This window comes from Oreochromis niloticus, linkage group LG3, assembly GCF_001858045.2.
Source record: "Oreochromis niloticus isolate F11D_XX linkage group LG3, O_niloticus_UMD_NMBU, whole genome shotgun sequence".
Taxonomy (NCBI): domain Eukaryota; kingdom Metazoa; phylum Chordata; class Actinopteri; order Cichliformes; family Cichlidae; genus Oreochromis; species Oreochromis niloticus.
The window spans coordinates 80,661,759-80,689,108 of NC_031967.2; the positions used below are offsets into that span (position 1 = coordinate 80,661,759).

A 27,350-nucleotide genomic window follows, 5' to 3' on the forward strand; every position below is an offset into this window, starting at 1 on the left:
CCAGGAAACAAAGCTGATCATGGAGACCCGCCAGGTCAGCTGGTCTGTGATCAGCACAAGCATCTTTAACTAAGTCTGAGAGGTGAGCAGTCTTTGGAAGCCTTTACAAACCTCAGGCATAGTGATGTTTAAACGATGGCTCAGAGCAGGATTTTGATCATTATTTTGCTTTTCTTCTATTATTATGTTTAGCTTGTGCTTCACAGATATTCTCTGAGATATTCTCTGAAATGTTCCCACTGTTGGAAAAACTTCAGTTTCTTCATAAAGAAGATCTCATGTGGAGTCCATCTGTGCACACACAGTACTACCAAACTCAGGTTAGCTTCACGTTAGATATTTAGCATTTCTCCAGTCTGAGTCACAGAGTGTCACATAACATCACAGAAGCTCATTAGTCAGCTGCAGTGATGGTGGTGGAGCAGCATTAATGATGACGCTGTAGAACAACAGGAACATCAGACTGTTAGTGGGTTTAGTCATTCCTGCTGCACTGTTTGTCCTTCTTATTGAAGTGACCCGCTGAGAGCTCACACTGTTCTCTGTAGAAATGATGTCAGTCTGACTCGTCACATGTTTGGAGGCATGCTTGATGTTTGCTCTTCTGGAAACTCTCAGTATCAAATATGGAATATGCAAAGGAATGGAGACATGCTTCAGTCTGTATGAACCTGTTTCTGTACCTGCCACCATCATTCTACATGTTTGTACATCAGCTTAAGAAATCCTGTCTGCTATTATAGTCTTTATTTATTACTCTTCGCCTGCTTCACTGTCACTGTGTGGCCTCCATCTCTCTTTTCTCTTCTTCAGTGTTCTCCAGCCATGGAGCCTCTCACAGCCATTAACATACCCATACCTGACCAGCTAGCATTACCCAGCATGCTGTGCAGCAGTCTCAGTTGGGAAATGTGCAATAATTCCTGCTCCAAACCATTTCAGTTTCACAGATTGCTGTGTGCCGTGACCTTTGACCTTTCAGCTGTGGATTATTCTTAGAACTGTAGGAAAGAACAGCACACAATTAATCAGGGTCCCCGCTCTCTGAATTAGGAAAGGTCAGCAGGCTGATTGGCATCCTGTGGAGTGCTGCGGGCAATACGTAGGGTTACACTGTTTGAAATGTGAACATAATTCTGCTACTGTCAATGGACTAATCCAGAGGATAAGAAAACAGACTTTACCATGAAGATCCTCAGTGTGGATCAGTATAATTTCAGCCTTATGTCTGCAGTTTAGTGTCAGGGCAACTTTCACATCATATTCATCTCAGCACAACTAAAACATGGTGACTGACCTCAGAGTTTCAAGTCCACATCCTGGACTCTCCAGAAAACCACACAGCTGCTTCACTCCTGAATCCTCCAGCTTGTTGTTCCAGCTCAGGTCCAGCTCTCTCAGATGGGAGGGGTTGGACTTCAGCACTGCTGCCAGATAATCACAGCTGATCTCTGACAAACCACAGCTCATCAATCTGTATAAACAATGAAAGATGTAAGTTTATTAGACAAAGTGTGTTCTTGAAATCATTCTGTGTTTCACAATCTGATTTAGAGCTGAAGAAGGTTCAGAATGTAGAAGTTTATAAAATGGAAACTCCAAATAGCTGAAGCCAACAGGAAGCAGCTTCAAACAAACACAACAAGAAAAAAAAAAAACTGAATTTTTCACATTAATGTCGCACATTTCTCATAAAAACATGAGGAAGACTTGAAAAAGTTGGGCTTTTCATTCAAGGAACCAAAAGGCTTCACTTTTAAAGGTCGATTTGGAACGAAATGGACATAATTGAAGTCCAACAGCACAATTTTCTAATCCCATTACTACAGCAGACAACCTACAAGCTCATTTTCATTCCAACAAGTCACCTTCTGACCTGGACTAACAACACTGGGCTCTATGTGCAACTGGCTGTGAGACCAGTGCTCAGGGAGCGTCTACAAAGTGCAACACTGAAAGAACATGTCACGGCTGGGGCAGCAGTCGTGTTGTGGAATGAGGAAAAGAGGACCCAAAATGCAGGCAGTGACTGATGATTCGAGTGACGTTTATTTACAAGGTGGGATAGTGGCAAGCAAGCAGTGAGGCATGAGAAATGACTAAAGAAACCTAAACTGGGAAAACTAAATAACAAACCTGAGAACATACGAAACAGGGTGCGGGGCAGAGAGCCGAACGAAACACCATGGAACACAGAGAAACGCGGAGAAACGCAGACCAACGCAGACGAGCCGACAACGAGCACAGACTGACACCCACTAAATATACACACACAAGGTAATCGGGTAATGACACACAGAAGGGAAGAACAGCTGATCCTAATACACATGATGACTGAAGGACACAAGCAGAACACAATGACAACAGACAGACCTTCAGAATAAAACAGGAAATCTAGAACACGAACCGGACACAAGGGGGGAGGACACAGAATACCAAAATCAGAAACTAGAACAGAGGAAAATAATCATAAAACACAAAAAGCTGGGTCAATGACCCAGCACCATGACAGAACATGAGACACAAATTTGCTTACAGCACTTTCACACAAACATCTACTGTCATTATTTTCACCAAAGTCTGTGGAGTCCTTTTTTGGAAATTTAAATGTGATTCAAATGTTCAGGCAACAGAGGGTTATGAGGAAATATGATGAAACCAAACAAAATGATTCACAAACATGTTTTTACAAACTCAGTGTTGGACTTTGATCAGCAGGATAACACTGATGTTTAAAGGCATTTCAGTCACGCTGTTTGAGAGTCAAGTTATTACTCAACATTTATGATGTGAGATTAATCCAGTCCCACAGGATGAGAATAATCACAGAGTTACCCCTGGGTAATGATGAAGCACAAACTGGCATTTGTCATGAATCAGCTGATGGAGCGTTTTGGGGAGATTTTGTGCTTTTATTGTTGTGCTGATGCAAATGTGTGCTGACAGCTGTGAGTTCGCTGTTCAACAGTCTATGCCGCCTGACTAATATGTGAACTTGCAACACCATGCGCCATCCACTCAGCCTGCGCAGTTGTTGGCACAGATGCTGGCAAAGATGGCAACGCTGTGCTGAGACCAGGTGGTGGCCCAGCGGGAATAGTCTAAGGAGCTTGGAAAGAAAAGCGTCTGGACTGATGGCCCAGGGTGTGAGTGGGCGTTAAGGCGTCTGGGAAGGGATCTCAAAACTAGATTATAGATGGCAGACAGTTGGTGTCGTAAACCACCGCCTCTGTTCAAAGATGGTCGCTCACAGTGGACATAAATGGCTTCTTTCACTCCTCTTTCAAACCATCTGTCCTGAACATTTTGGACAGAGGCGGTGGCTTACGACACCAACTGTCCTGGCATCCTCGAAAGAGTGACCATTGTCCTTTAGATGCAGATGGACTGCTGAGTCTTGTCCTGTGGAGGTGGCTCTTCTATGTTGTGCCATGCGCTTGTGAAGTGGCTGTTTGGTCTCTCCAATGTAGAGGTCTGGGCATTCCTCGCTACACTGTACAGCATACACCACATTGTTAAGTTTGTGTTTTGGAGTTTTGTCTTTCGGGTGAACCAGTTTTTGTCTGAGTGTGTTGCTGGGTCTGAAGTACACTGGGATGTCGTGCTTGGAGAAAACTCTCCTGAGTTTCTCTGATACACTGGCTACATAGGGGATGACAATGTTGTTGCGTCTGTATTTCTTATCCTCCCTTGCTGGTGTCTGATCTTCTTTTCTGTGCCTCTTTGCTGACTTTATAAACGCCCAATTAGGATAACCGTATGTTTTGAGTGCTTCCTTTACATGTGTGTGTTCCTTCTTTTTCCCTTCAGGCTTAGAGGGAACATGTTCTGCCCGGTGGTGTAGGGTCCTAATTACTCCAAGTTTGTGTTCCAGAGGGTGATGGGAGTCAAAGAGGAGGTACTGGTCCGTGTGTGTGGGCTTCCGGTAAACTTCAATGTTGAGGTTGCCATTCTCTTCAATGTGCATAGCGCAGTCCAGGAAAGGCAAACAGTTGTCCTTTGTGTCTTCCCTGGTGAACTTGATGTTTTTATCCACGGTGTTAATGTGCGCTGTGAAGGATTCCACTTCTTGTGTTTTGATTTTGACCCAGGTGTCATCTACATATCTGTACCAGTGGCTGGGTACTCTCCCTTTAAAAGAGCCAAGAGCCTTTCTTTCCACTTCTTCCATGTAAAGGTTGGCTACAATAGGTGACACGGGGGAGCCCATGGCACAGCCATGTTTTTGTCTGTAGAAACCCCTGTTGTATTTGAAATATGTAGTGGTAAGGCAGAGGTCTAACAATGTGCAAATCTGATCGGGTGTGAAGTTGGTCCTGTCTCCCAAGGAGGTGTCTTCTTGTAGTCGTTTTCTGACAGTCTCCACTGCCTCCATGGTGGGTATGCAAGTGAAGAGAGAGACTATATCAAAGGACACCATGTTTTCATCTGGATCCAGGGTAAGTTTCTGGACCTTGTTGGTGAAGTCGGTGGAGTTCTTGATGTGGTGTGGGGTGTTCCCCACAAGAGGTGCTAGGATGGTAGCAAGGTGTTTCGAAATGTTGTAAGTGGCTGAGTTTATGCTACTGACAATGGGCTGACTGGGGAGGATGCAGCAGTGCAGTGTCTGCAGCCAGGGCAGTTGGTGGGAGAAGCCCAGCTGGTGGATAAAGTCATGCTGGTGCAGTTTGTGAAGGGGCTGCTGGTGGAGACCGCTAAGGGGGTCCCGTGCCATCGACCGGCAAGGCTGGAGGTGGCAGTCACGCTGGCGGAGGATCACCTGGCCGCCAAAACAGAGGAGCCGGGAGGAGCCAGCCGGCCACCGCGCAACCAAGCCCCGGTGCCGGCACCGAGGCGACGGATTCCTGCACCGATACCAGGAGAATGGGCCCTGGTGTGGAGTCCTACTAACCTGTTCATTCCCGCCTTTCCTCCCCATTGATCAGAGACAACTAACATTGCCCCTGCGCCACGGAGAGCGGCACAGACGCTGGGGCAGGAGTGCTGGAAGTGCGGGCAGCCGGGACACCTGAGGAGGGATTGCCCTCTGATGGAAGTGGGACAGGTGTTCCGCATTGGCGGTGCCCCAGCACCCTCCCCCGGTCCAGGAGGGACGTACAGCATTCCGGTAAGATCTTGAGGTATACGCCATACTTTGGTGGACACAGGGTGTAGGGAGACCCTCGTGCACTAAAACTTGGTTTGCCCCGGGGCATTGCTAGAGGCAGAGTGGGTGGAGGTGAAGTGTGGTGATGCGCACAACAAATATCTCATAGTGCCACTGCTGTTAAAATATAAGGGTAAAACCCATAGAGTTAAGGCTGTGCTTAGCCAACGCCTATTGCATCCCCTCATCTTGGGCACGAATTGGCCGGGGTTTCATCATGTGTTGGGTCAGTTTGCGGGGATGCGATCATGATTAGTAGCGTGTAGTGTCTGTGTGGCGCTCAGCAGTGACATCCGACACTGACTCCAGGGAGGCGGGTGGGAGCGGGTCCTCCCTGGAAGGACCTGCCTTCTGGAAATAACCCGCACGGGAGATTTCCGACTGGAGCAGTGATGACACCCTACGCTCAGCCTTCGACCAAGTGACTGAGATCAATGGTCATGTGGTGCTCACTGAAGCCGTGTGGACCTACCCGCGCTTTGTATTATTAAAAGACAGGTTTTATCGCACCCCTATGAGAATTTCACCAAGAGAACAGTTTACCTTGCCCGGGATAGGGTTACCGGGTCCCCGCACTGGAACCAGGCCTGGGGAGGGTGCACGAGGGCGAGTGTCTGGTGGCCGAACCTTAGTCTATTGGGCCCGTCCGGGCACAGCCCAAAAGGGGGACATGGGCCCATCCTCCTGCTGGACCACCACCCACAAGTGGCGCCGTAGGGGTTGGGTGCATTGTGTGCTGGGCGGTGGCCAGGAGCGGAGGCCCTGGCGGACTGATCCCCAGCTACCAAGACTGGCAATTGGAACATGGAATGTCACCTCTCTGGTGGGGAAGGAGCCTAAGTTAGTGCGTGAGATTGAGAGGTATTGGCTAGATATTGTCGGGCTCCCCTCAACGCATGGCTTGGGCTCTGGAACCAGTCTCCTGGAGAGGGGCTGGACTGTCTCAGTCTGGGGTGGGTATTCTAATATCCCCTCGGCTTGCTGCCTGTACATTGGGGTTCTTCCCAGTAGATGAGAGGGTTTGTTCCCTGCTCCTTCGTGTCGGGGAATGGGTCCTGACTGTCATCTGCGCTTATGCGCTGAGTGGAAGCTCGGAGTACCCAGTCTTATTAGAGTCCCTGGGCGGGGTGGTGGAGGGTGCTCAGCCTGGAGACTCTGTTGTCCTTTGGGAGACTTCAATGCTCACGCTGGCAACAACAGTAAGACCTGGAGGGGCGTGATTGGGAGGAACGGCCTCCCCGATCTGAACCCGTGTGGTGTTTTCTTATTGGACTTCAGTGCAAATCATAGTTTGGCCATAACAAACACGATGTTCGAACATCAAAGTGTCCACAAGTGCATGTGGCACCAGGACGCTCTAGGCCGCAGGTCAATGATCGATTTTGTAATTGCATCACCAGACCTGCAGGTGTATGCTCTGGATACTCAGGTAAAGAGAGGGTTGAAGAGAGAGCTGGATCAGGTGGCGGGGGAGGACGCTGGACAGACCCGGCGCGCCTAAATGTATAGTGAGGGAGTGCTGGGAACGCCTAGCAGAGGTCCCAGTCTGTGAGATTTTTAAGGCACACCTCCGGCTGAGCTTCAACAGCATTCCGAGGGAGACTGGGGACATTGAGTCAAAATGGATCATGTTCAGCGCCTCCATTGCCAAAGCTACTGCATTGAGCTGCGACAAGGTGGTTGGTGCCTGTTGTGGTGGCAACCCCCGAACCAAATGGTGGAGAACACAGGTGAAGGGAGCCACCAGGCTGAAGAAGGGCTTGGTTAGCCTGTGGGACTTCGCAGGCAGCCGATAGGTACCTACAAGCCAAGCCGAATGCAGCTTGGGCAGTGGCTGAAGCAAAAACTTGGGTGTGGGAGGAGTTCTGAGAGGCCATGGAAAAAGACTTTCGGACTGCCTTGAAGAGATTCTGGCAAACCGTCAGGTGACTCAGGAGGGGAAAGCGGTGTTCTACCTGTACTGTGTATAGTTCTGGTGGAGCCCTGCTGACTTCGACTGAGAAAAGTCTCCCAGGGAAGGTCTATACCAGGGTACTGGAAAGGAGACTTCGTCTGTTAGTCGAACCTCGAATACAGGAGGAACAATGTGGTTCTCGTCCTTGTCACGGAACACTGGACCAGCTCTTTATCCTCTCCAGGATACTTGAGGCTGCATGGGAGTTTGTCCAACGAGTCGACATGTGTTTTGTAGACTTTGAGAAGGCATTCAACCATGTCCCTCGGTGTGTCCTTTGGGAGGTGCTGCGGGAGTAATGGAGTGTCCGGCCAATTGGTGTTGGCCATTTGATCCCTATAAAACCTTTGCAAGAGCTTGGTTCACACAGCCGGCAATAAGTCAGACTCATTCCCGGTGGGTGATGGGCTCCGCCAGGGCTGCCCTTTGTCACTAAGTCTGTTCATAACTTTTATGGACAGAATTTTTAGGCGCAGCCAAGTGACGGAGGGCTTTTACTTAGGTGGTCTCAGAATCTCATCTCTGCTTTTCGCGGATGACGTGATTCTGTTGGCTTCATCGGGTGATGGCCTCCAGTTCTCACTGGAATGGTCTGCAGCCCAGTATGAAGCGGTGGGAATGAGGATCAGCACCTCCAAATCTGAGGCCACGGTTCTCAGCCAAAAAAGGGTGGAGTGCCCACTCCGGGTCGGGGACGAGTTCCTGCCCCAAGTTTAAATATCTTGCGGTCTTGTTCATGGGAGAAGGGAGCCGGAGGTCCACAGATGAATTTGTGCTGCAGCTGCAGTGATGCAGACGCTGTACTGGTCCGTCGTGGTTAAGAGAGAGCTGAGTATAAAAGTGAAGCTCTCAATGTACTAGTCGATCTATGTCCCTACCCTCACCTATGGTCACGAGCGGTTGGTAGTGACCAAAAGAACAAGAATGCAGTTACAAGCGGTGGAAATGAGCTTTCTCTGAAGGGTGGCTGGCCTCTCCCTTAGAGATAGGGTGTGAAGTTCAGCCATCCGGGAGGGTCTCAGAGTATAGCCGCTGCGCCTCCACATCGAAAGAAGCCAGCTGAAGTGGTTTGGGCATCTGACAAGGATCCTTCCTGGGCGCCTCCTGGGTGAGGTGCGCCAATGGAAGAAAGCAGTCTTACATATTTGTTTAATATGTGCATTGAAGGGCATTTCTTGGTCAAAAACAACTCCAAGGTTCCTCACAGTGTTACTGGAGGCCAAAGTAATGCCATCCAGAGTAAGACTCTGGTTAGATACAATTTTTGTAAGATTTTCAGGGTCAAGTACAATAACCTCAGTTATATCTGAATTAAGAAGCATAAAGTTAGCGGCCATCCAGGTCTTTATGTCTTTAAGAAATTCCTGCAGTTTAACTAATTGGTGTGTGTTATGTGGCTTCATGGATAGATAGAGCTGGGTTTCATCTGAATAGCATTGAAAATGTATGCTATGCCTTCTGAAGATACTGCCTAAGGGAAGCATGTATTGTGGAATTGAAGAAATTATTTTACTGCTTTACAGCATTGATACTGCATTAAGATGTTCATTAAAACCTGTTGGCCTCACATTAACGTTTTATTACAGGAGCAGCCATAATAATTGTACACACACATTGCATTAAGGTTAAAACTGCATACATGCTTACAAAACACATATAGTACATATAATCTAGAAATAGGCTTGAGTGAAGGCCTGAACGTATTCAGCTTCTTGTGCAACCTGTTGCATTTGAGTTTGCTTAGCAACAGACGATAGGAGATGGGTCAGCAGGAGGACAAGTCTATGGGGATCTCCAGGGTCTGAGATCATCACCATATTTGGAAAGAAGATGCTAGAAAGAGGAACTTCTGTGTCTGACTTTAGCTCTAAAAATTGATTATTGTCTGTACAAGATGCAAATGATGTTCTTAGAAATACAAAAATATGTTATAGAACGCAAGAGGGGGGCGTCAAACCCCGACGTTATAAAAACCTTTCTCTGTGTATTTTGGGAGAAGAACCCCGCAGATGTGATGCTGTGTGCTTCTTCCCACGCGTGTGTTCAATAAACTCATCTGTTTGATTGCATCCTTCTGGGCCCCTGGTATTTTGTTTTGGTTCTCAATATCTCAAATCAGGACAGTATAATGTAAACAGAATTTGTCCTAGCACTGAACACATTAATTAACCTTAGTGTGTGAAAAGGACTCTCCATGTACATGAACAAATTGGAGTCTATCAATGATACAAACCACTGAGCGCATTACCTATAATACCAATAGCATGCTCTAATCGCTCTAATAGAATATTATGGTCGACAGTATCAAATGCTGCACTGAGGTCTAGCAGGACAAGCACAGAGATGAGTCCACTGTCAGAGGCCAGAAGAAGATCATTTGTAACCCTTAGCTAAAGCCGTTTCTGTGCTGCAATGGGCTCAGAAATCTGAAGGTTGGAGATTGGCCTATAATTCGCTAAGACAGCTGGGTCTAGAGATGGCTTTTTAACTAACAGTTTAACTACTGCCATCTTGAAGGGCTGTGGTATGTAGGCGATCATTAGAGATAGGTTGATCATATTTACGATTGAAGCATTAATCATTGGCAGGACTTCTTTGAGCAGTCTTGTAGGAATGGGGTCCAAAAGACACGTTGATGGTTTGGAGGAAGTAATTATTGAAGTTAACTCAGAAAGATAAATTGGAGAAAAAGACTAGATAAATAACAATGGTACTAAAAGTAGCTGTAGATAATGTTACATCTGTGAGATTATTATAGGTATTTTTTCTCTAATGGTTAAAATTTTGTTTGTGAAGAAGTTCATGAAGTCATTACTAGTTAACGTTAGAGGAATGGTTGAATCAACAGTGCTCTGACTTTTTGTCAGCCTGGCTACAGTGCTGAAGAGAAACCTAGGTTTGTTCTTATTTTCTTCAATCAGTGATGAATAGTAAGATGTTAGAGCTTTACGGAGGTCTTTCTTAGAAAGCAGCAAACAATTTCTCCAGGCTAAATGCTGATCTTCTAAATTTTTGAAACACCATTTCTTCTCCAGCTTACGAGTCATCTGCTTTAGGCTACGTGTTTGAGAATTATACCATGGAGTCAGGTACTTCGGATTTGAGGCCTTATTTTTCACAGCAGCTACAGTATCATACAGAGTCATACGTAGTGAGGAGGTGAAATCATTAACAAGATAATCGACCTCTGGAGTAGTGTTCAGGTAGCTGCTCTGCTCTATGTTGGTACAGGGCATTGAAGATAACAGTGGGTGTTTTTTTTTTTATAAATGTAGTTACAGCAGTTGATCTACAGTGATGAGGTCTAGTCCATACTGCTGTATAATCAATTATTGTAAATGTAAATGTTATCAGGAAATGATCAGACAGCAGAGGGTTTTCAGGAAACATTGTTAAATGTTCAGTTTCTATGCCATATGTTAAAAGAAGATCTAGAGTGTGATTAAAGTGGTGGGTGGGTTCTTTCACATTTTGAGAGAAGCCAATTGAGTCTAATAACAGATTAAATGCTGTGTTGAGGCTTTCATTTTTAGCATCTACATGGATTGCCCAGGTCAACGATAGATAATCACGAATAAGACTGGTTTTTGACTTTTGCCGCTAGGGTGGACAAGGCTAACCATCAGGCTTTCAAATGAATTAAAAGTCTGTCTTGGTCTTTTGTTGATTAATAGGCTAAAAGCCTATCACCAGCTGAAATCCAGCTGGTGATTTGCAGTGTGTGAGGTGCCCCAGGCCTCCACAGGATTTTCTTCCTTTGAACTCCTGTTCGGCAGGAAGCCACGTGGGGGCTCGACTTGATTAAAGAAAGATGGGAGGAAAGACCGAGTTCGCAAAGAATGAGATTCAGTACGTGCTGCACCTGAGAGCGAAACTCCACACTTTGGGGAGGTTATCACAGGAGAATTTCCTCCAGGCTCAGCAGTGTCAGCACCTGTATAACCTTTCAGCGCCTCATGGACCGGGTTCTGCATCCATACACTGTGTATGCTGCAGCCTACCTGGATGACATGATCATCCATAGTGACACCTATAGCGGAGCATATGCAGCGGGTGGCCGCAGTCCTGGAGTCCATGAGGGGTTCCGCCGGATGGCTCTCCGGCATCAGTTGGGCGGTGGAGGTGTGTGGCAGAGATGTGGTCCCTGCCTCCACTGCAGGGAAGGAGTGGTGCAGTGAGCTCAAGGGGGCGATGCGGGATGCAGGTGTACTTTACAATCCCATTTCAATTTGGCCTCAACACACACTCTGACCACAGGGGCCAGAGGCTATGCTCAGCTGGGGTCCATCCAAGAGACAGGAATCAAAACTAACACAATAATAAACAGCACCAACAGAACAACATTTATCATTTCTGATAAAATGATGTCACAGGGAAAACAGAGTAAAGTAATGGTGTTACAGCTGGCCTTTCTCCCCTCTGCTGCCGAGGCTGGTGGTCTCTCCCAAACTCAGCGACAGGACTTCCAAATGAATGAAAGCAGCAGAAGTGGGACATGATGGCTGCAGTGATGTCAACCATCATGTCCCACCTTCACTGGAGGCCATCTTTGGCTTTTTTGTCAAACTCTACTCTGATTGGCTGGGCTGAAATCCCTGTTGCAACAGGTGTCAGACATGGGCAGAAAGAATTGAGATTTTTTTACAAAATGAAAACAGTTCTTATGTTTTTAATATCGTTGAGCCAAGGTGAGAGAAAGGGGAGTTTTATGGAAGGAATAAATGTGATGAATAAGTCAGCTGGTCTAAGCTGCCTTCTTTCTGTAGTCATTCTAACAGAGTCCTTTCTCTTCTCCAGCCTCTGTTTGAAATCCTCTCACAGACCCCGAATCCTGCTTTGTTGTCATGTTTGGGTCTGTGTTAGGCTGCTCTGTGTTCCTCTGCTTTAACACACAAATCCCCACAGCAGCTAAATGGGTTATCTCTGTAGCAGCCATAGCAGCTTCTGATACCATGAACATCATCACCGCTCCTAACTTCACCTTTATAAGCTTTTACATTCATGTCTTTCTTTTCTCTCTCTTTGTTTCCACAGAAGCTCAATGTCTCTGCAGCCTGTTTTTATCTGCTATCATCAGATCTTCAACAGCCTGATCCACATCCCTCACACACTCTACAGCCTCATCAGTACTGAAGTCAGTACTAATGAAGTACTGATGAAGTAGTCAGCAGACACACTGACTGATGGAGCACAACATGAACCTGTGGAGGCTGAAAAACTGTCCTGTCAAACATCTCCCCGTCACCATTCCACTTCTGTCAGCCTTTAAATGAACCCTGCTCAAGTCTGTCACTTCTATTTGGAGCCAAAAGGAAAAACTGTTGTTCAGTTTTTTGGGAAGACACAGCATTTCTGAAAGCACTCAAACTTCTTCACATTTGTCTTCAGATACATCCTGAACATTTATGAACCAAAGAATGTTTCAAACATCAAAGATCCGAAATATAGAAAAACAAAAACAGCTGCAGTCAGCAAACTCACCTCAGAGTCTCCAGTTGACAGTTTGGACTCTCCAGTCCAGCACACAGAAGCTTCACTGCTGAATCCTGCAGTTCATTGTCACTCATGTCCAGCTCTGTCAGATGGGAGGGGTTGGACTTCAGAGCTGAGGCCACAACTTCACAGTGAGTTTCTGAGAGTCCACACTGAGTCAGTCTGTGATTATGGAAAATAATATTATAAACACACATGTGCTCTTCACATCTGTGCTTCAGCTCCTCTTACTATGTTTGAAATGACAATGTGATTCAGTCTCTCTCAGATCTCCAGACTTTTATAGACAATCTTTGTTTGGCTTTAGTTTGGAGATAAAGGAGGGCACCTGACTCACCAGCCTAACACATGCCCTGGTGCATGTACTACTGTTTGGCCTGTCACAGCATCTGCCTTCTCTAGCTGCCGACGGTGTGCACAGTGCCAGGTAGGTAACCACAGCTACATTTCTGGCACTGGGCTGTAGTTCGTGGCCGTTGCATGCTGGCTAACGTGGTTTAACCTGGCTGTGTGAACAAATTTAGAAACTATGATTTCCCTTTTAACCATACACTTGATATGCCTACCATTGCTCGGCTTTATTATTGGACTATGCAGTGTTTTTTATAGCCATACCAAAGGCTCAGACCTTTATGCGAATGAGGGAATGCATTATTCAAAATTGGAACTGCTATGTCTAAACATGAGGACTCGGCTGCCTCCCCAAACTTATGCGCGCTGTGTTGCTTTCGGGATAGCTCGCCGCCCACGCTACATTCACCGGGGCTGCCGTGATTATAATTATCCTGTGGGAAACAGACTTTCTCACCAAATACCATCTGTCTGGACAGCTCCCCATGGTCTCTCAACTAGACTGCACAGAAAAAACAGAGCTGCCAGCACCAACAATTTTCAGTGTCTGGAATTTGTACCTTCCACTATTTTACCTGGTGCTGCCACACATATAGTCTTGGATTCTTCATTCAAATTGGCATTAATCAATGCAAGGTCCATGGTGAACAAGAATTTCATATACCGTGACCTGTTTGTCTCTCATGGCTTGGACTTTCTTTTTATTACTGAAACCTGGCTACACACTGATGATCTACTTGCTTTTGTGGAACTGACTCCTGAAACTGTAACTTCCTTAACACACCTAGGACCTGCCGTCGTGGAGGCGGCTAGGCAACAATTTACAGAGATCACTATAAAATGGTAAATGGGCTGTACTTGTATAGCGCTTTACTTAGTCCCTGAGGACCCCAAAATGTCTGTGAAGGTTCTCAGTCATCCAGGTCATCGTAGTCTAAGGAGCTTGGAAAGAAAAGTGTCTGGACTTATTTAAGTTTAAGTTGAGTTAAAATTAAGTTCTGACAGTTTTCTGACAGTGTAGACTGTCAGAAAACGACTACAAGAAGACAGCTCCTTGGAAGACAGGACCAACTTCACACCTGATCAGATTTGCACATTGTTAGACCTCTGCCTCACCACTACATATTTCAAATACAACAAGGGTTTCTACAGACAAAAACATGGCTGTGCCAAAGGCTCCCCCATGTCACCTATTGTAGCCAACCTTTACATGGAAGAAGTGGAAAGAAAGGCTCTTGGCTCTTTTAAAGGGAGAGTACCCAGCCACTGGTACAGATATGTAGACAACACCTCGGTCAAAATCAAAACACAAGAAGTGGAATCCTTCACAGCGCACATTAACGCCGTGGATAAGAACATCAAAGCACAAAGGAGAAGCTCAGACGGTGACTGCTCTGGATATTTGTCAATGTTTTTAACATTAGATTTCAGACTCACTGAACCTTTCTGCAGTTCCTCACAGCTGGAATCAGTCTCAGTCGTCCCTGCTCTGATGTGTTGTACTTCTGCAGGTCAAACTCATCCAGAACCTCCTCTGACATCTGCAGCATGAAGGCCAGAGCTGAGCAGTGGATCTCAGAGAGTTCCTTCTTTGATCTGTTCTCTGACTTCAGGAACTCTTGGATCTCCTGAAATAATGAGAAGTTGTTCATCTCCATCAGACAGTGGAAGATGTTGATGCTTCTGTCAGGAGAGATTTTATCACTGGTCGTCTTCTTCAGGTTGTCGATGACTCTCTGGATGACTTCTGGACTGATCTCTGTCTGACCCAGCAGACCTCCTAAGAGTCTCTGGTTGGACTCCAGAGAGAGGCCATGAAGGAAGCGAACAAACAGGTCCAGGTGGCCATTTTTACTCTGGAGGGATTTCTCCATCACTCTCTTCAGGAAAACAATCAGAGGTGACTCATTCCAATCTATCCTCAGAAGGTCCACCACCACCTTTGTCGTTGTATTGGTGAAACAGTTGAACATGTAGACTGCAGCCAGAAACTCCTGAATACTCAGATGAACAAAGCAGTAAACTGGTTTCTGGAAGATCACACACTCTCTTTTGAAGATCTCTGTACAAACTCCTGAGTACACCGAGGCCTCTGTGACATCCAGACCACACTGCTCCAGGTCTTCTCGGTAGAACATGATGTTGCCTTTCTCCAGATGTTCAAATGCCAGCCTCCCCAGCTTCAGAAGAACTTCCCTGTCAGCCTCCATCAGCTCCTGTGGACTCATCTTATGTCCCTCACGGTACTTGTTCTTCTTCCTCTTTGTCTGAACCAGCAGGAAGTGTGAGTACATGTCAGTCAGGGTCTTGGGCAGCTCTCCTCTCTGCTCTGTAGTCAACATGTGCTCCAGAACTGTAGCAGTGATCCAGCAGAAGACTGGGATACTACACATGATGTGGAGGCTCCTGGATGTCTTCATGTGGGAGATGATTCTGCTGGACAGCTCTTCATCACTGAATCTCCTCCTGAAGTACTCCTCCTTCTGGGTGTCAGTGAAGCCTCGTACTTCTGTTAGCCTGTCAACACATGTGGGAGGGATCTGATTGGCTGCTGCAGGTCGGGAAGTTATCCAGACGAGAGCTGAGGGAAGCAGATTCCCCTGGATGAGGTTTGTCAGCAGCTGGCTGACTGATGACTTCTGTGTGACATCAGACAGCAGCTTCCTGTTGGTGAAATCCAATGAAAGTCTGCTTTCATCCAGGCCGTCAAAGATGAACAAAAGTTTACAGACAGCCAGCTTCTCTGCTGTGACCTTCTGTAATGTTGGATGGAAAACATGGAGCAGCTCCAGAAGACTGTACTGCTCATCTCTGATCAGGTTCAGCTCCCTGAATGAAAGCAGAACCACCACACTGACATGTTGGTTCTCCAAGCCCTCTGCCCAGTCCAGAGTGAACTTCTGCACTGAGAAGGTTTTTCCAACACCAGCGACGCCGTTGGTCAGAACCACTCTGATGGGTCTCTGTTGGTCAGGTAAGGCTTTAAAGATGTCCATGCACCTGATTGGAGTGTCATGGAGGGTGTCCATCTTGGAAGCTGTCTCCAGCTGCCTCACCTCATGTTGGGTATGAACCTCTTCACTCTGTCCCTCTGTGATGTAGAGCTCAGTGTAGATCCTGTTGAGGAGGGTTCTACTTCCTGCTTTATCACTTCCTTCAGTCACACGTTCACATCTCCTCCTCACACTGATCTTATGTTCATCTAAAACCTCCTGCAAACCAACATCTGCTGAAAGAAAGAAAAACAATGAGACTAAAGAGAAGGAAAACTCTTCAATGTCAGAACAACGGAATAAGAAGTCCAGTTTTCAGAAATGAGTCCATCAGCAGACAGATGTTCAGTCTTACTTTGTACACAGCTGCTCTGACTGGCTGTCTGCAGTCCAGCTCCAGTTCTGGATCTTTCTCTACACTGGGGACAGGATGAGTCTCCTGATGAGGCAGACTGGTCCCAGTATGAGGAGATGCACTGTCTGCAGAACCAGTGTCCACAGCTGGTAGGGACTGGATCCTTCAGGACGTCCTGACAGAAAGGACAGCAGGGCAGCTGCTCCTCCTCACAAACAGCACTCCTCTTCCTCTCTCTGAACACATTTTTTTATCACTAAAATCATTTACTGACGGTTGCTAAAAATATCCAAATTTAAAAGATGGTGAAAAAGTTCTGATGGTCACAGAGAACAGTAAAAGTGTTACGATAATTTTTTTTCATGTTTTAATTGTAGTTCTCCCAGTTTAGGTTTTTGTTTAGTTTCACCCATGCCCTTTGTTTCTATCTATTTTTGCTAGCCTTAATAAACGGCTTGATTTTGTTAATCAGCGTCGCGTTTCACATTCTGTTTTTGTCTGCATTTGAGTCCTTTTCACACTACATGCAGTCTGCCCCAGCCAGACTGTTTCCAGACTGAACAGTGCCTTCCAACTGGGCTGCCACGATTAGTCGACTAGTCACGATTAAGTCGACCATCAAAATCGTGGACGATTAATTTAATAGTCGACACGTCATTTGAAGCTTTGTAAGATCCCAAAAGACGCAGGAATAAGTAGTAGGATTTAAGAGTGTAATAACGGACTGAAACAGAAGGTGGCAGCACTGCATGTACAAGGATGCCAGCTGCCGTTAAACCCAGAAGAAGAAGAAGCTGTGTCCCAGAATTCATAGCGCAGCCCTGCTCAGTTTCAAACAATGGCAGCAACCATTGTTTGATATTATTTAATATTACACTTATTATTCTTTCTGGGTCACAAAATAAACTTTTAACATATTTTCATGTTAGAATGTAGCTGTGTAAACTAGAGATGGCACGATACCACTTTTTTATGTCCGATACCGATACCGATATCATAAATTTGGATATCTGCCGATACCGATATGAATCCGATATAGTGTGTTTTTTAATCAATAAAACTGTTTTTTTAATATCTTGCTGCATTTTGTATAAGTTCAACCTCAAGTTTAAATAAACAACAACACTAAAGCTATTCTGTTATACCTGTATGTAAAAAAATACACTGCACCCAAAATATTTTATAGTTCAGCAACACTGATCAATCTAATAAACTTAAACCTACTCCATCCTCCCTATTCTGGTATTTTAAAGAGTACTTAGCAGAAATATTAAGCAACCTAACTAATAGGGTTGCAAACTCCCAGCAAAAAAAAAATAGGGAACCACCCCCCACCCTCCACCTCATGATGCTTAATCGACGTAATCAACTTTAATTTGATGCAGGGTGAAAAAAAATGCACAGAATTAAATTACTTTTCAAGAATAATTAAATAGATTCAACATCTTTCTTCAACAGAATTGCAGAGTGCACAGATGGTACTTTCCCAAAGGAAAAAGTACTGTAGCTTACTAGGGTATATTAGACTTAACAGTTACTATATACAGTAATGGACTTCTATATATTTTACATCAGATTAAAACTTTGGGTGTAAGATTCAGATAATTATTTATTAAAAGCTAGATATTTTAAATGAGAATAAGAAAGAAAAGTATGTCTTTGTGCCCCCTTTTCCCCGTTCATGCCCTATCGGCCCCCCTGGCTAAACTTTGCTAGATCCGCCCCTGCACAGTTACCAGCCGTCAGCTACGTAGAAAAGGATCCTGGTGTAGAAAGTAATATTAAATAAATTCTAACAACAGCTTATCAAGCTTAAAGCTTAAAGGTGCTGCTGTTGTTCCGCCGCTGGTTTCCTCTTTCTGGTGCAAAGTGGGCCAAAAACAAAGAAGAGAGACGGACTCGCGACAGAAAAGCCGATCAGCTGATCATTAAGCAGTTTCATGAAGTAGCGGCAGGAGAGGGAGAGAAAATGAGAGGCACTCGCTCCATATATCGGTTGTTAAGCTTAACATGGGAACGCTTTACAAACACTCAGAGATGAACTTACACACTTGCTTTACTTCTCTCTGGGATAACTTCTTAGGAGATGAAATGCTGGTTTGGTAGCGAGGCTACAAATACACACAGCCGCTCTATCACGTGAGCGCACACTGCTCCGACATGCTACGGTTATGAGGCCAGTTACGCCGTGTCGCAAGTTTTGTGAGGTGTTTTTTTTATATATATTTAATGGATCGGATTACATTTTTAATTTCTCACCGATATCCGATCCAGTAATTTAGGTCAGTATCGGACCGATACCGATACGTAATATCGCATCGGTCCATCTCTAGTGTAAACCTCAAGTATCTGCTTGGTTTATCAAGACACCACTTATTTTCAAAAGCATGCCGACGTTTTTGGAGACGTCTGTTACCCACCAGCTCGATAGCTAGCCGGGGTTCAAGGCTCACTAGAGCCGGTGAGAACAGCGGACTCCCGGCAAATCATTTTCAAACCCACCGCCGTCTTTCGCTACTCAGGTTAAACATGATATATAAGTCACTTAGATAACCTAAAAATGTTATTGTTTGGCTTTTTTCATTTTATTTGTTCCTGAGTAAATCGGTTTGGCTGAGATTTAAAGTTATAGTTTTTACACAGCTGAATAAACATCAAGCAGACAACTGATTATCAGAAGTGTGAGATGCTCAAGAATTTACTCCAGTGTCCTGTTATATTTTAGAAAGCAAGGAGCAGATGGCTAAGTTTATTAAACTCCACTGAAACAATCTGCAGATTTCATTAAAATTAAATAAACTATCATCTTGTCTTTATTTTTAGTTAGCACATACCTTAAACACTTAAAGCTGTAAGCTAATGATAGTTATATAAGAGCAGATGCATGCTGGTGCAATAAGCTGTACGTTTTACGTCCAATGGATGCATGATCTGATTAGTCGACTAATAGCAAAAATAATCGGTGACTAGTTGACTATCAAAATAATCGTTTGTGGCAGCCCTACTTCCAACAGAAAAGTATCTCCACTTTTTGTCACAAAGTGATGCTTCATTTTTGTTTCCAATAGTTAAAAACTGACAATTCTGTCCAAATCTGTCTTAAAACCAGCTAAAAAGACAGTTACACCTGTGCATTCTTTCAGACACTGCTCTCCTACAGATATGCATTTTAGAAAACAGGAAACATAAAAGTCATTTAAATCAGACACCAAACGGACATCAGTTCATGTTACTAACAGCTCACCTCTCTGCAGCAGAGACGTTAAAATCAATGACCTCATCTTTAGGCACATTGCTCTTTGAGGACACAAAGCTGGGATCAGATCCGGGTTCATGTTTGCGTTTAGTTCCTCGTTTCTTCCTGTGAATAATGATGGAGCAGTAATATGAGTGCTGAGCTGTGACATGGAGAAGAGTCATGGACAGTTAGAGATGGTCATCTCACCTCTGAACTTTGGTCTGGCTCTCATGTTCCCCACACAGAGTGGTTTTAGAGGGAGGGACTCCCTCATCTCTGTCCTGACACTGATCCATGCTGCTCAATTCAGCTCACACACACTTTCTACCTTCACCTGCAGAGGAAACACAAATCATTCCTGTGCACATCAACTGAAATCCTCCTTTCCATCACGTGTGCTGTCCAAATATCGTCTGCTTCTTTCCTGCTTCATCTCAGTGTCAGCTGAATGCAGTCAGATACCAGTGTGAAACAGAAGAAGCTGCCATAAGCTTCTCTAGTACTACTATGATGCCACCATAGAGAACTGTTTGTTTAATTCAATCTTAAACATGATCAACCTATCTCTAATAATCGGCTATGTACCACAGGCCTTCAACCTGGGTGTAGTTAAATCGTTAATTAAAAAACCATTTCTTGATCCAGCGGTCTTAGCTAATTATAGGCCAATCTCCAACCTTTCTTCCATACCAAAAATTCTTGAAAGAGTTGTTGTCAAACAGCTAACAGATCATGTGCAGAGAAATAGCTTATTTGAAGAGTTTCAGTCAGGTTTCAGAGCTCATCACAGCACAGAAACAGCTTTAGTGAAGGTTACAAATGATATTCTTGTGACTCCACACCTCTCTCATGCTGTTCTGCTAGAGTTTCCACTCCAGCTTCCTCCTGTAATTGTCCTTAGCCTCTCTGATCTTATCCTTTAGTAACACCTCACCCCTTCTCACCTCCTCTTTATTGCCCCCTCTGAAAGCCCTTTTCTTGTCATTGAGGATAGCTTTGATGTCCTTATTCAGCCACGGCTTGTTATTTTGGAAACAATGGAAAGTCTCAGCTGGAACAATGGAGTCAGAGCAGAAAGTTATGTAGTCAGTCATACACTCAGTAAGCCCATTGATGTCTTCGGTGTGAGGCTGACGGAGTGTCTCCCAGTCATTCACCTCAAAACAGCCCTGTAGTTCCGCTAATGTCTCCTCTGACCACATCCTACTGTTTCTCGTGGTCACAGGTTCCCTCCTCACAATCGGCACATAGCGGGGATGAGGTTAATCAGGTTGTGATCTGACCTTCCAAGTGGGGGCCTGGGAGGAGGAGCTGTATGCATCCTTGACATTAGCATACAGTAGATCTAAGATTCTCTCCCCCCTGGTGGGACAGACCACATTTTGTGTGAATGTTGGTGATGTATTGTCCAAGGTGACATGGTTGAAGTCCCCCAAGATTGCAGTGAAGGCACTCAGGTCTGTAACTGGGCTATGGCTCACAGCTACTGATAGTTAGGGGACCTAGCTTCTATCGGATATTTATATAGAGATCCTCCAGCTTCAAACTGTATTACCCTTCAAGGACCTGCAGTTCAAAAACGCGCCCCTCCGACAGCCAAACCCATCTATTCTCTGATTGGATATTTAAATTTGTGATTGACATGACATTGGCCAATCAGATGAAAGGAAGAAAAATAGGGTCAAAATTCGTACTTGTAACTTGAAACTTGAGTACAGAGTTTCACACAAATCTTTTTTACACACACACAAATTCTTTTTACACATAGAAATCTTTTTTACGCACACACAAATTCTTTTTACACATACAAATCCTGATTTACAAGTACAAAATATTTATGATCACGATTTGAGCCCGTATTTTTCAGCCGAGGGAACATTCTTCATGGGAGTTTAAACTAGAAAAACTGGTAACTGCAAGCAGCATTCTTTCAGTTTACAGAACAGCTGATCTCTGTGAAGCATCAGCAGTAAGTTGAAAATGTCTCACTTTCTGTTTCTGTTCCATCAGTTTCTGTGACGCCTCAATCATCAGCAAAACAACCCAGAGACCACAAACTAGAGAGAAACACAAGAGACACACTCTGACCAACTAATAATGATTCACAGCTTCAAATGCTAAAAGAAATCTCAGACTCAAATCCACTGATTAAAAACACAAAGTCATGGAAAAGCTGCAGAGTCCAAATACTTTGCTGCATATTATGCATGACTCGAGTAAAATCCTCCACATGCAGATGTATGAAGGGGGGTTTTTTTCTGTCACTTCAGTAAAACCTGAACACCAACTTCTTAAGAACAAACTGATTTTATCTGATTGTTTCCAGTTAAAAGAAGATCAATTTTCTATCAGATCACTAATCAATGTCTGATGTTTCTAAAGTTTCATACAGATCCATCACAGTACCAAATATTTCAGTGCAGAGTTACTGACTCATAACCAGTGTGGATTCAGTCAATCAATAATCTAAAATCATGTGGATTTGTCTTCAAACATAAGAGTGATCAAAGTTTGTCCTGAAATAAGAGCTGAACATCTGGTCCAAACATCCCAGAGCAGAAACAAACAGTAAAACTGTTAAGGAGGAAACAAAGCAAACTTACAGTTTCTTCAAACGAACACACCAATAACAAGCTCCACACCACACCTGGAGACTAATCATGGACACAGGTCCTTCCTGGAAGGAGGCTGGTCTCCACCTGAAGCAGGACAGATGGGACGGCCTCAGCTATGTGTGTGTTTATGTGTTAACTTTAAAAATATGCTGTCTGACTGTATAGACTGAGTCAGAGTGACGCTGAGTCACAGTATAGTTCACATGCTGACGTGTGAAGACATGAAACTTTATTGTAGCTGCAGGTGTGAACACTGATCCCAGATCAGCTCTGCTGTGTTTGCAAGATGAACATTTCTCCTGCAAAGCTTTAAATGTTCAGCATGTTTCTCTGCTTCCAGTCTATAGATCCAGTCACACTTTCTAGCTTCACCTAACAGTAAAGACTAACAGCAGAACTGAAACCGAGGAGGAGGAGGAGGATGTGGTGGTGGTCGTGTCGTAAAGACTGAGATTTGGACATACAGAATTGAATTCTACACTATTGTTGATAGGGAAACATAATTTAGGGAACTATGATTATTGTGCAGAGGAGGAAACTTTGGAGCATGTTATTTTGCAGTGTCGGAAGTGAGGGACCACTGTAATTTTGAAGGTAAGTCACAACATACCCTTCGTAAGTCTGTGAAGGTTCTCAGTCATCCAGGTCATCGTAGTCAAAGGAGTTTGCAAAGAAAAGCGTCTGGACTTCTTTAAGTTGCTTGAAGACGTTTCATCTCTCATCCGAGAAGCTTCTTCAGTTCTAAGGTCAAATGGCCGAGAGTCCCAGATTTAAACCCAGTGGGAGTATCCCCCCAAAGAGGGACAAAGGACCCCCTGGTGATCCTCTAATCACATGCGCCAAGGTGCGAAAGCGGGTGTGGGACCTAATCAGCCAGGGTTTCGGGTGAGCTCATTGTGAAACCTGGCCCCACCTTGTCATGTGAATTCCTGAGGTCAGATGGCCCAGGATGTGAGTGGGCGGACAGTTGGTGTAGGCGGTGGTTTACGACACCAACTGTCTGCCATCTATAATCCAGTTTTGAGTTCCCTCCCCAGACGCCTTAACGCCCACTCACATCCTGGGCCATCTGACCTCAGGAATTCACATGAGTTTCACACGTATTTTTTGGCTAAGTCCACACACAAATCTTTTTTAACACACACACAAATTCTTTTTATACATGCAAATCCTGGTTTACAAGTACAAAACTGATTTACAAGTACAAAACATTTATGACCACAATTTGACCCCATAAAGACCCACACTTGAGCTGTGCTGCTGCCACACAGCTCAAGTGTGGACAACACACGGTTAATGTGGCAGCAGCTGTCACATGAATCATATTGCTATGCCTTAAATCAAAATGCAGATGATGAATCAAACATCTGGATCATCATCTCACTGCACTGACCCTGAAACCTGCAGAGCTCCTGCTGACACACTCATTGTCATGTGACTGTACAGACAGACTCACACAGAGCTCAAAGCAGGAAGTGGAAATCAGACTGAAGATGGACTCATAGGAAATTTACTGAATATGATTTTGAAATCTCACTGAATCACTACAGAACCATTAAAAGCATCACATCTGACTGTATATATATTTATATGTATATGTGTATGTTTATTGGGACATGGAAAATAATGAAACTGACATTTTTCATCATGTCTGTACTTTGACAAAACTCGACTGTGATATTTGTATGTCTGCAGCAGTAATGACAGAGAAATCATTTCTTGAAGAAAATCTGTTGTTCATTTCTTCACATCTGACTTCAAATGTCACAAATCGAGTATTTAAGGTCCATTTTGGGGCTTTGATGAGTTGAATCAATGATTTGGATCATTGATTAGAGATCATACAGTTCAATGCACGTTAGAAATGGTCCAGCAGTACAACAGCTAACACATGGATATGAATGATTACAGAAGAACACTGTGAAAGTTTCACATGAATTGTGGGTAACATGCAATAATGTTTGCGCTAACATAAGATCTAACCACAGACTGAACAGCTCACTGAGGACGTTTATAATCTGACCTCACATAAACACACGTTCATCAATGAATTATTGTCAAAGTTTGTGATCTGCAGTCAACTCTCCTCCACCTCAGTCTGCAGCTCCGCCTCCTCAGCCCTGAACCTGTCTGATTGGCTGCTCTGCTCTCATTTCTTTTTGTATTTGCTCTCATTGGTTCTCCACACTCTGGACTCTGTTCAGCTTTTTAAGTGTGTCTTTTTTAGGAGCGATACACTTCCTGTTGTCAGGCCTGTCATGTGTCTTAATGTCTGCTGGTGGACAGAGATTGTAGGGGAGAAACAGCCACACCCACAGGTGAGTTTCCCACCCAGAAACAGAGCGTGAACATCACCTCTGTCTGCGCTGTGTTGAACACAAGCTTTGTTCTGGGCTTTTAAAGTCGAGGGCTGGAACTTGTGAGTGATGGAAGCTGAGAGCTGTGGTTGCACATGCTCAGTGTGACAGGATATTGGCTGGGTGTGAAAGCTGAAGGCTCTCTGGTTAGAAGTGATGTCACACATTAGGATAACTGTGCTCGCTCTCTGTCAGAGTACCAGGGCCTCGGTTTGACCACATGACTCTCAGTACACAGCATGATGTGTGCGCTGTAAACAGGAAGCAGAGGAGCAGGACTGAGGTAAACCTCTGAGGGATCAAACTGAGACTGAGCTCCAGATGTTTCCACATGTTTCTGCTCTGCCGTGTGTTTGATGATTATTTCAGGTATAGATGATGTAATATGACCAGTCTGATGTGAGCCTGCTTCTCTGACAGCGCCTCACCTCTCTGTGCTGCCCCCTGCTGGCTCTTATCATTACTTACTGAGTCCTTGACACACTTGCTGCCACTTTATTAAGCACAGCTTTCTAACACAGGCTCAGACCTGCTTTGCCTTCAGAGCTGCCTTAACCTCCTAGGACCTGGCATCCACATATGTGAACATCACATTTTGGGTTATTTAGACCAAAATACTCAATTTTACTCTACAAGAGCCTGATATCCACTTACGAAGACATTATACTGCTACTGTTCTATTGAGATTTTAAACAAATATCCTCATATGGGGATCTAATTTTTCTTAGAAACAAAAATAAGGTTAAACAAAAAACTGGTAATTCTTTGTTTTTACATTCATCGGGTGCCAATATGCCCAGATATCAAAGGGAAATTAAAAATGCATGCTTTGGAAGAGTTTGGGTCTTAGGAGGTTAAATCTTCATGGCTCAGATTCAGTGAGGTGCTGGAAACATCCCTCAGAATCATGTGATCAGTGATGTCTGCTTCAGCACTGACAGATAGAAAAGTGCATCCACATAACCAGGATATATAATAATAAAAATAACAATAATAATAATGATAATAATAATAATAATAATAGAGCTCAATTGCTTCTTTGCTGCCATCTTTAAATATAATCATCAGTGTTTCAGCAGTTATGATATCAGGGACAATCTAGACACCTGTGACAATGCTGAACATGTCACATGGCACACATTAATGATCATGTGATCCACTCTCGATCTGCACTTTCATTCATGACTTTAACATGGTAAATGAGCTTTGAAGAAACATTCAGTGAAATAAAGCTTTCATCACAGGAATCATTTGAGCACCAGATGAACTTTCCAAAGATTCAATGGATTTATCTTCTGTTTCAGATCAACTTTGATCACTTAGAGCCATCTTTAGTCTGTTTTTTCTAGCTTCTCACTCACTAACATCTTATATGATTTCAGATTCTTGCTGTTCCCCACCTGCCCTGTAGGTGGCCTCAGTGTGTTCCCACTGTTTCCAGTCATCTGACCCGTCCTCCATCAGCACACCCGTTCAATCTGATATTCAATGAAAATAGTTCAAAGTCAGCAGATCAAATATTCAAACATTTAATTTTTCTTATTTTGAGAAGTTCTTTTTGAATTTTGATATCAGCGACATGTTTCAAATATTTGGCTCAGGGCCAACAAAAGGGTGGGTCCGTATTTCCAACCTGCCCAGAAGCTTTAATTTAATGCCGACAAGACCAGATCCATGTTTGGATATTTACATCATTCAGTCATTTTATTCGCACAACAACATCTTCAATAACAGAGTCTGAATTAAGTTCATGTGTTGCTGCTGCTCACTGATTGGACTGTAGGTTTCAGCTCTGGTCTCTGTCTTTACTGCACAGGTGAAGGTAGAAAGTGTGACTGGATCTATAAACTGAAAACAGGGAAACTCACTGTGACTATTTGCAGTATAAAATGTTTTATTCCAAACACAGTCAGCAGTCTGGGTGTGACGGTATTAGATATATCAGATGTCTGTTTACACTGGCAGATACAACAAGGCTTCATGTTAACAAGGTGAATTTCACTCTGAAACAGCCTGAAGTCAAACAAACCAAATTAAATGATAAAACCAAAGATCTGTTTCTACACATTAAAGTCTGTACATGATCTAGATACATTAAACATGTCAGGTTTAATTTGTCTTCATCAGATTTTTCTCATTTCCAGAAATTTTGTGATTTCATATGTGAGTGTTTCTTTTTCACTCTGTGTTTATACACCACTCTGCTTTAAACTATGACATATTATTCATCTCTGGCTTGCTTCCACAGTATGTCTTTGTGCTGTCTTCCTTCTTCCTTCCTTCACCCGAACTGGTTGCGACAGATTCTGCTGGTTCTGCAGGAGGTTTCTTTTGCAATCCAAGTTTATTTAAAAATCACTTTAAACAGCCAATACAGGACCAAAGTCCTGCACAGTAAATGAGTTAAGAACAATAGATAAAACAAAACAGCAAAAACTAAAAACTAAATAAAACACATAATACTTACATATTAAAACAGCCCTATATTAAAAATAGATATTAAAAAACAAAACAACAACCACATCTCACATGGTGTCAAAGGCCAGGGTTAAGAGATGGTTTTCAGGTTTTCAGGATTGATTTAAAAACAGGCAGATGTTAAAGAATAAATATATATTCTTAGTGCTTATTTTCTGTATATATTGTTTTATGTAGGCCATTATATTAAAAAGGTCACAAAGTGGTGAGCAAGACTGAAATGCTGTGCAATAATAAAGATAATAAAGAGAAGAGAAGAGTCTAATCTCTAAAGCCAGATTATTCCACAGGTTTGGAGCTGCTACAGCAAAAGAATGATCTCCTCTGAGTTTACGCTAAGTCCTGGGTACATTTAGGAAAAGCTGACTGG

General features: G+C 44.0%; 1 protein-coding gene across 1 annotated transcript; it reads right to left on the reverse strand.

The window, feature by feature from the left end:
* Window positions 1–381: 381 nt before the first annotated feature.
* Window positions 382–19,826, reverse strand: LOC100706966 (protein NLRC3-like). The gene is made up of 8 exons (XM_019351482.1): window positions 19,819–19,826; window positions 19,738–19,773; window positions 19,537–19,653; window positions 16,293–16,528; window positions 14,382–16,173; window positions 12,582–12,755; window positions 1,448–1,474; window positions 382–439 (listed from the first exon to the last, which is right to left on the reverse strand). Exons 1-8 carry the CDS (start codon window positions 19,824–19,826, stop codon window positions 382–384), a joined length of 2,448 nt encoding a protein of 815 aa, XP_019207027.1.
* Between the last annotated feature and the right edge of the window lie 7,524 nt (window positions 19,827–27,350).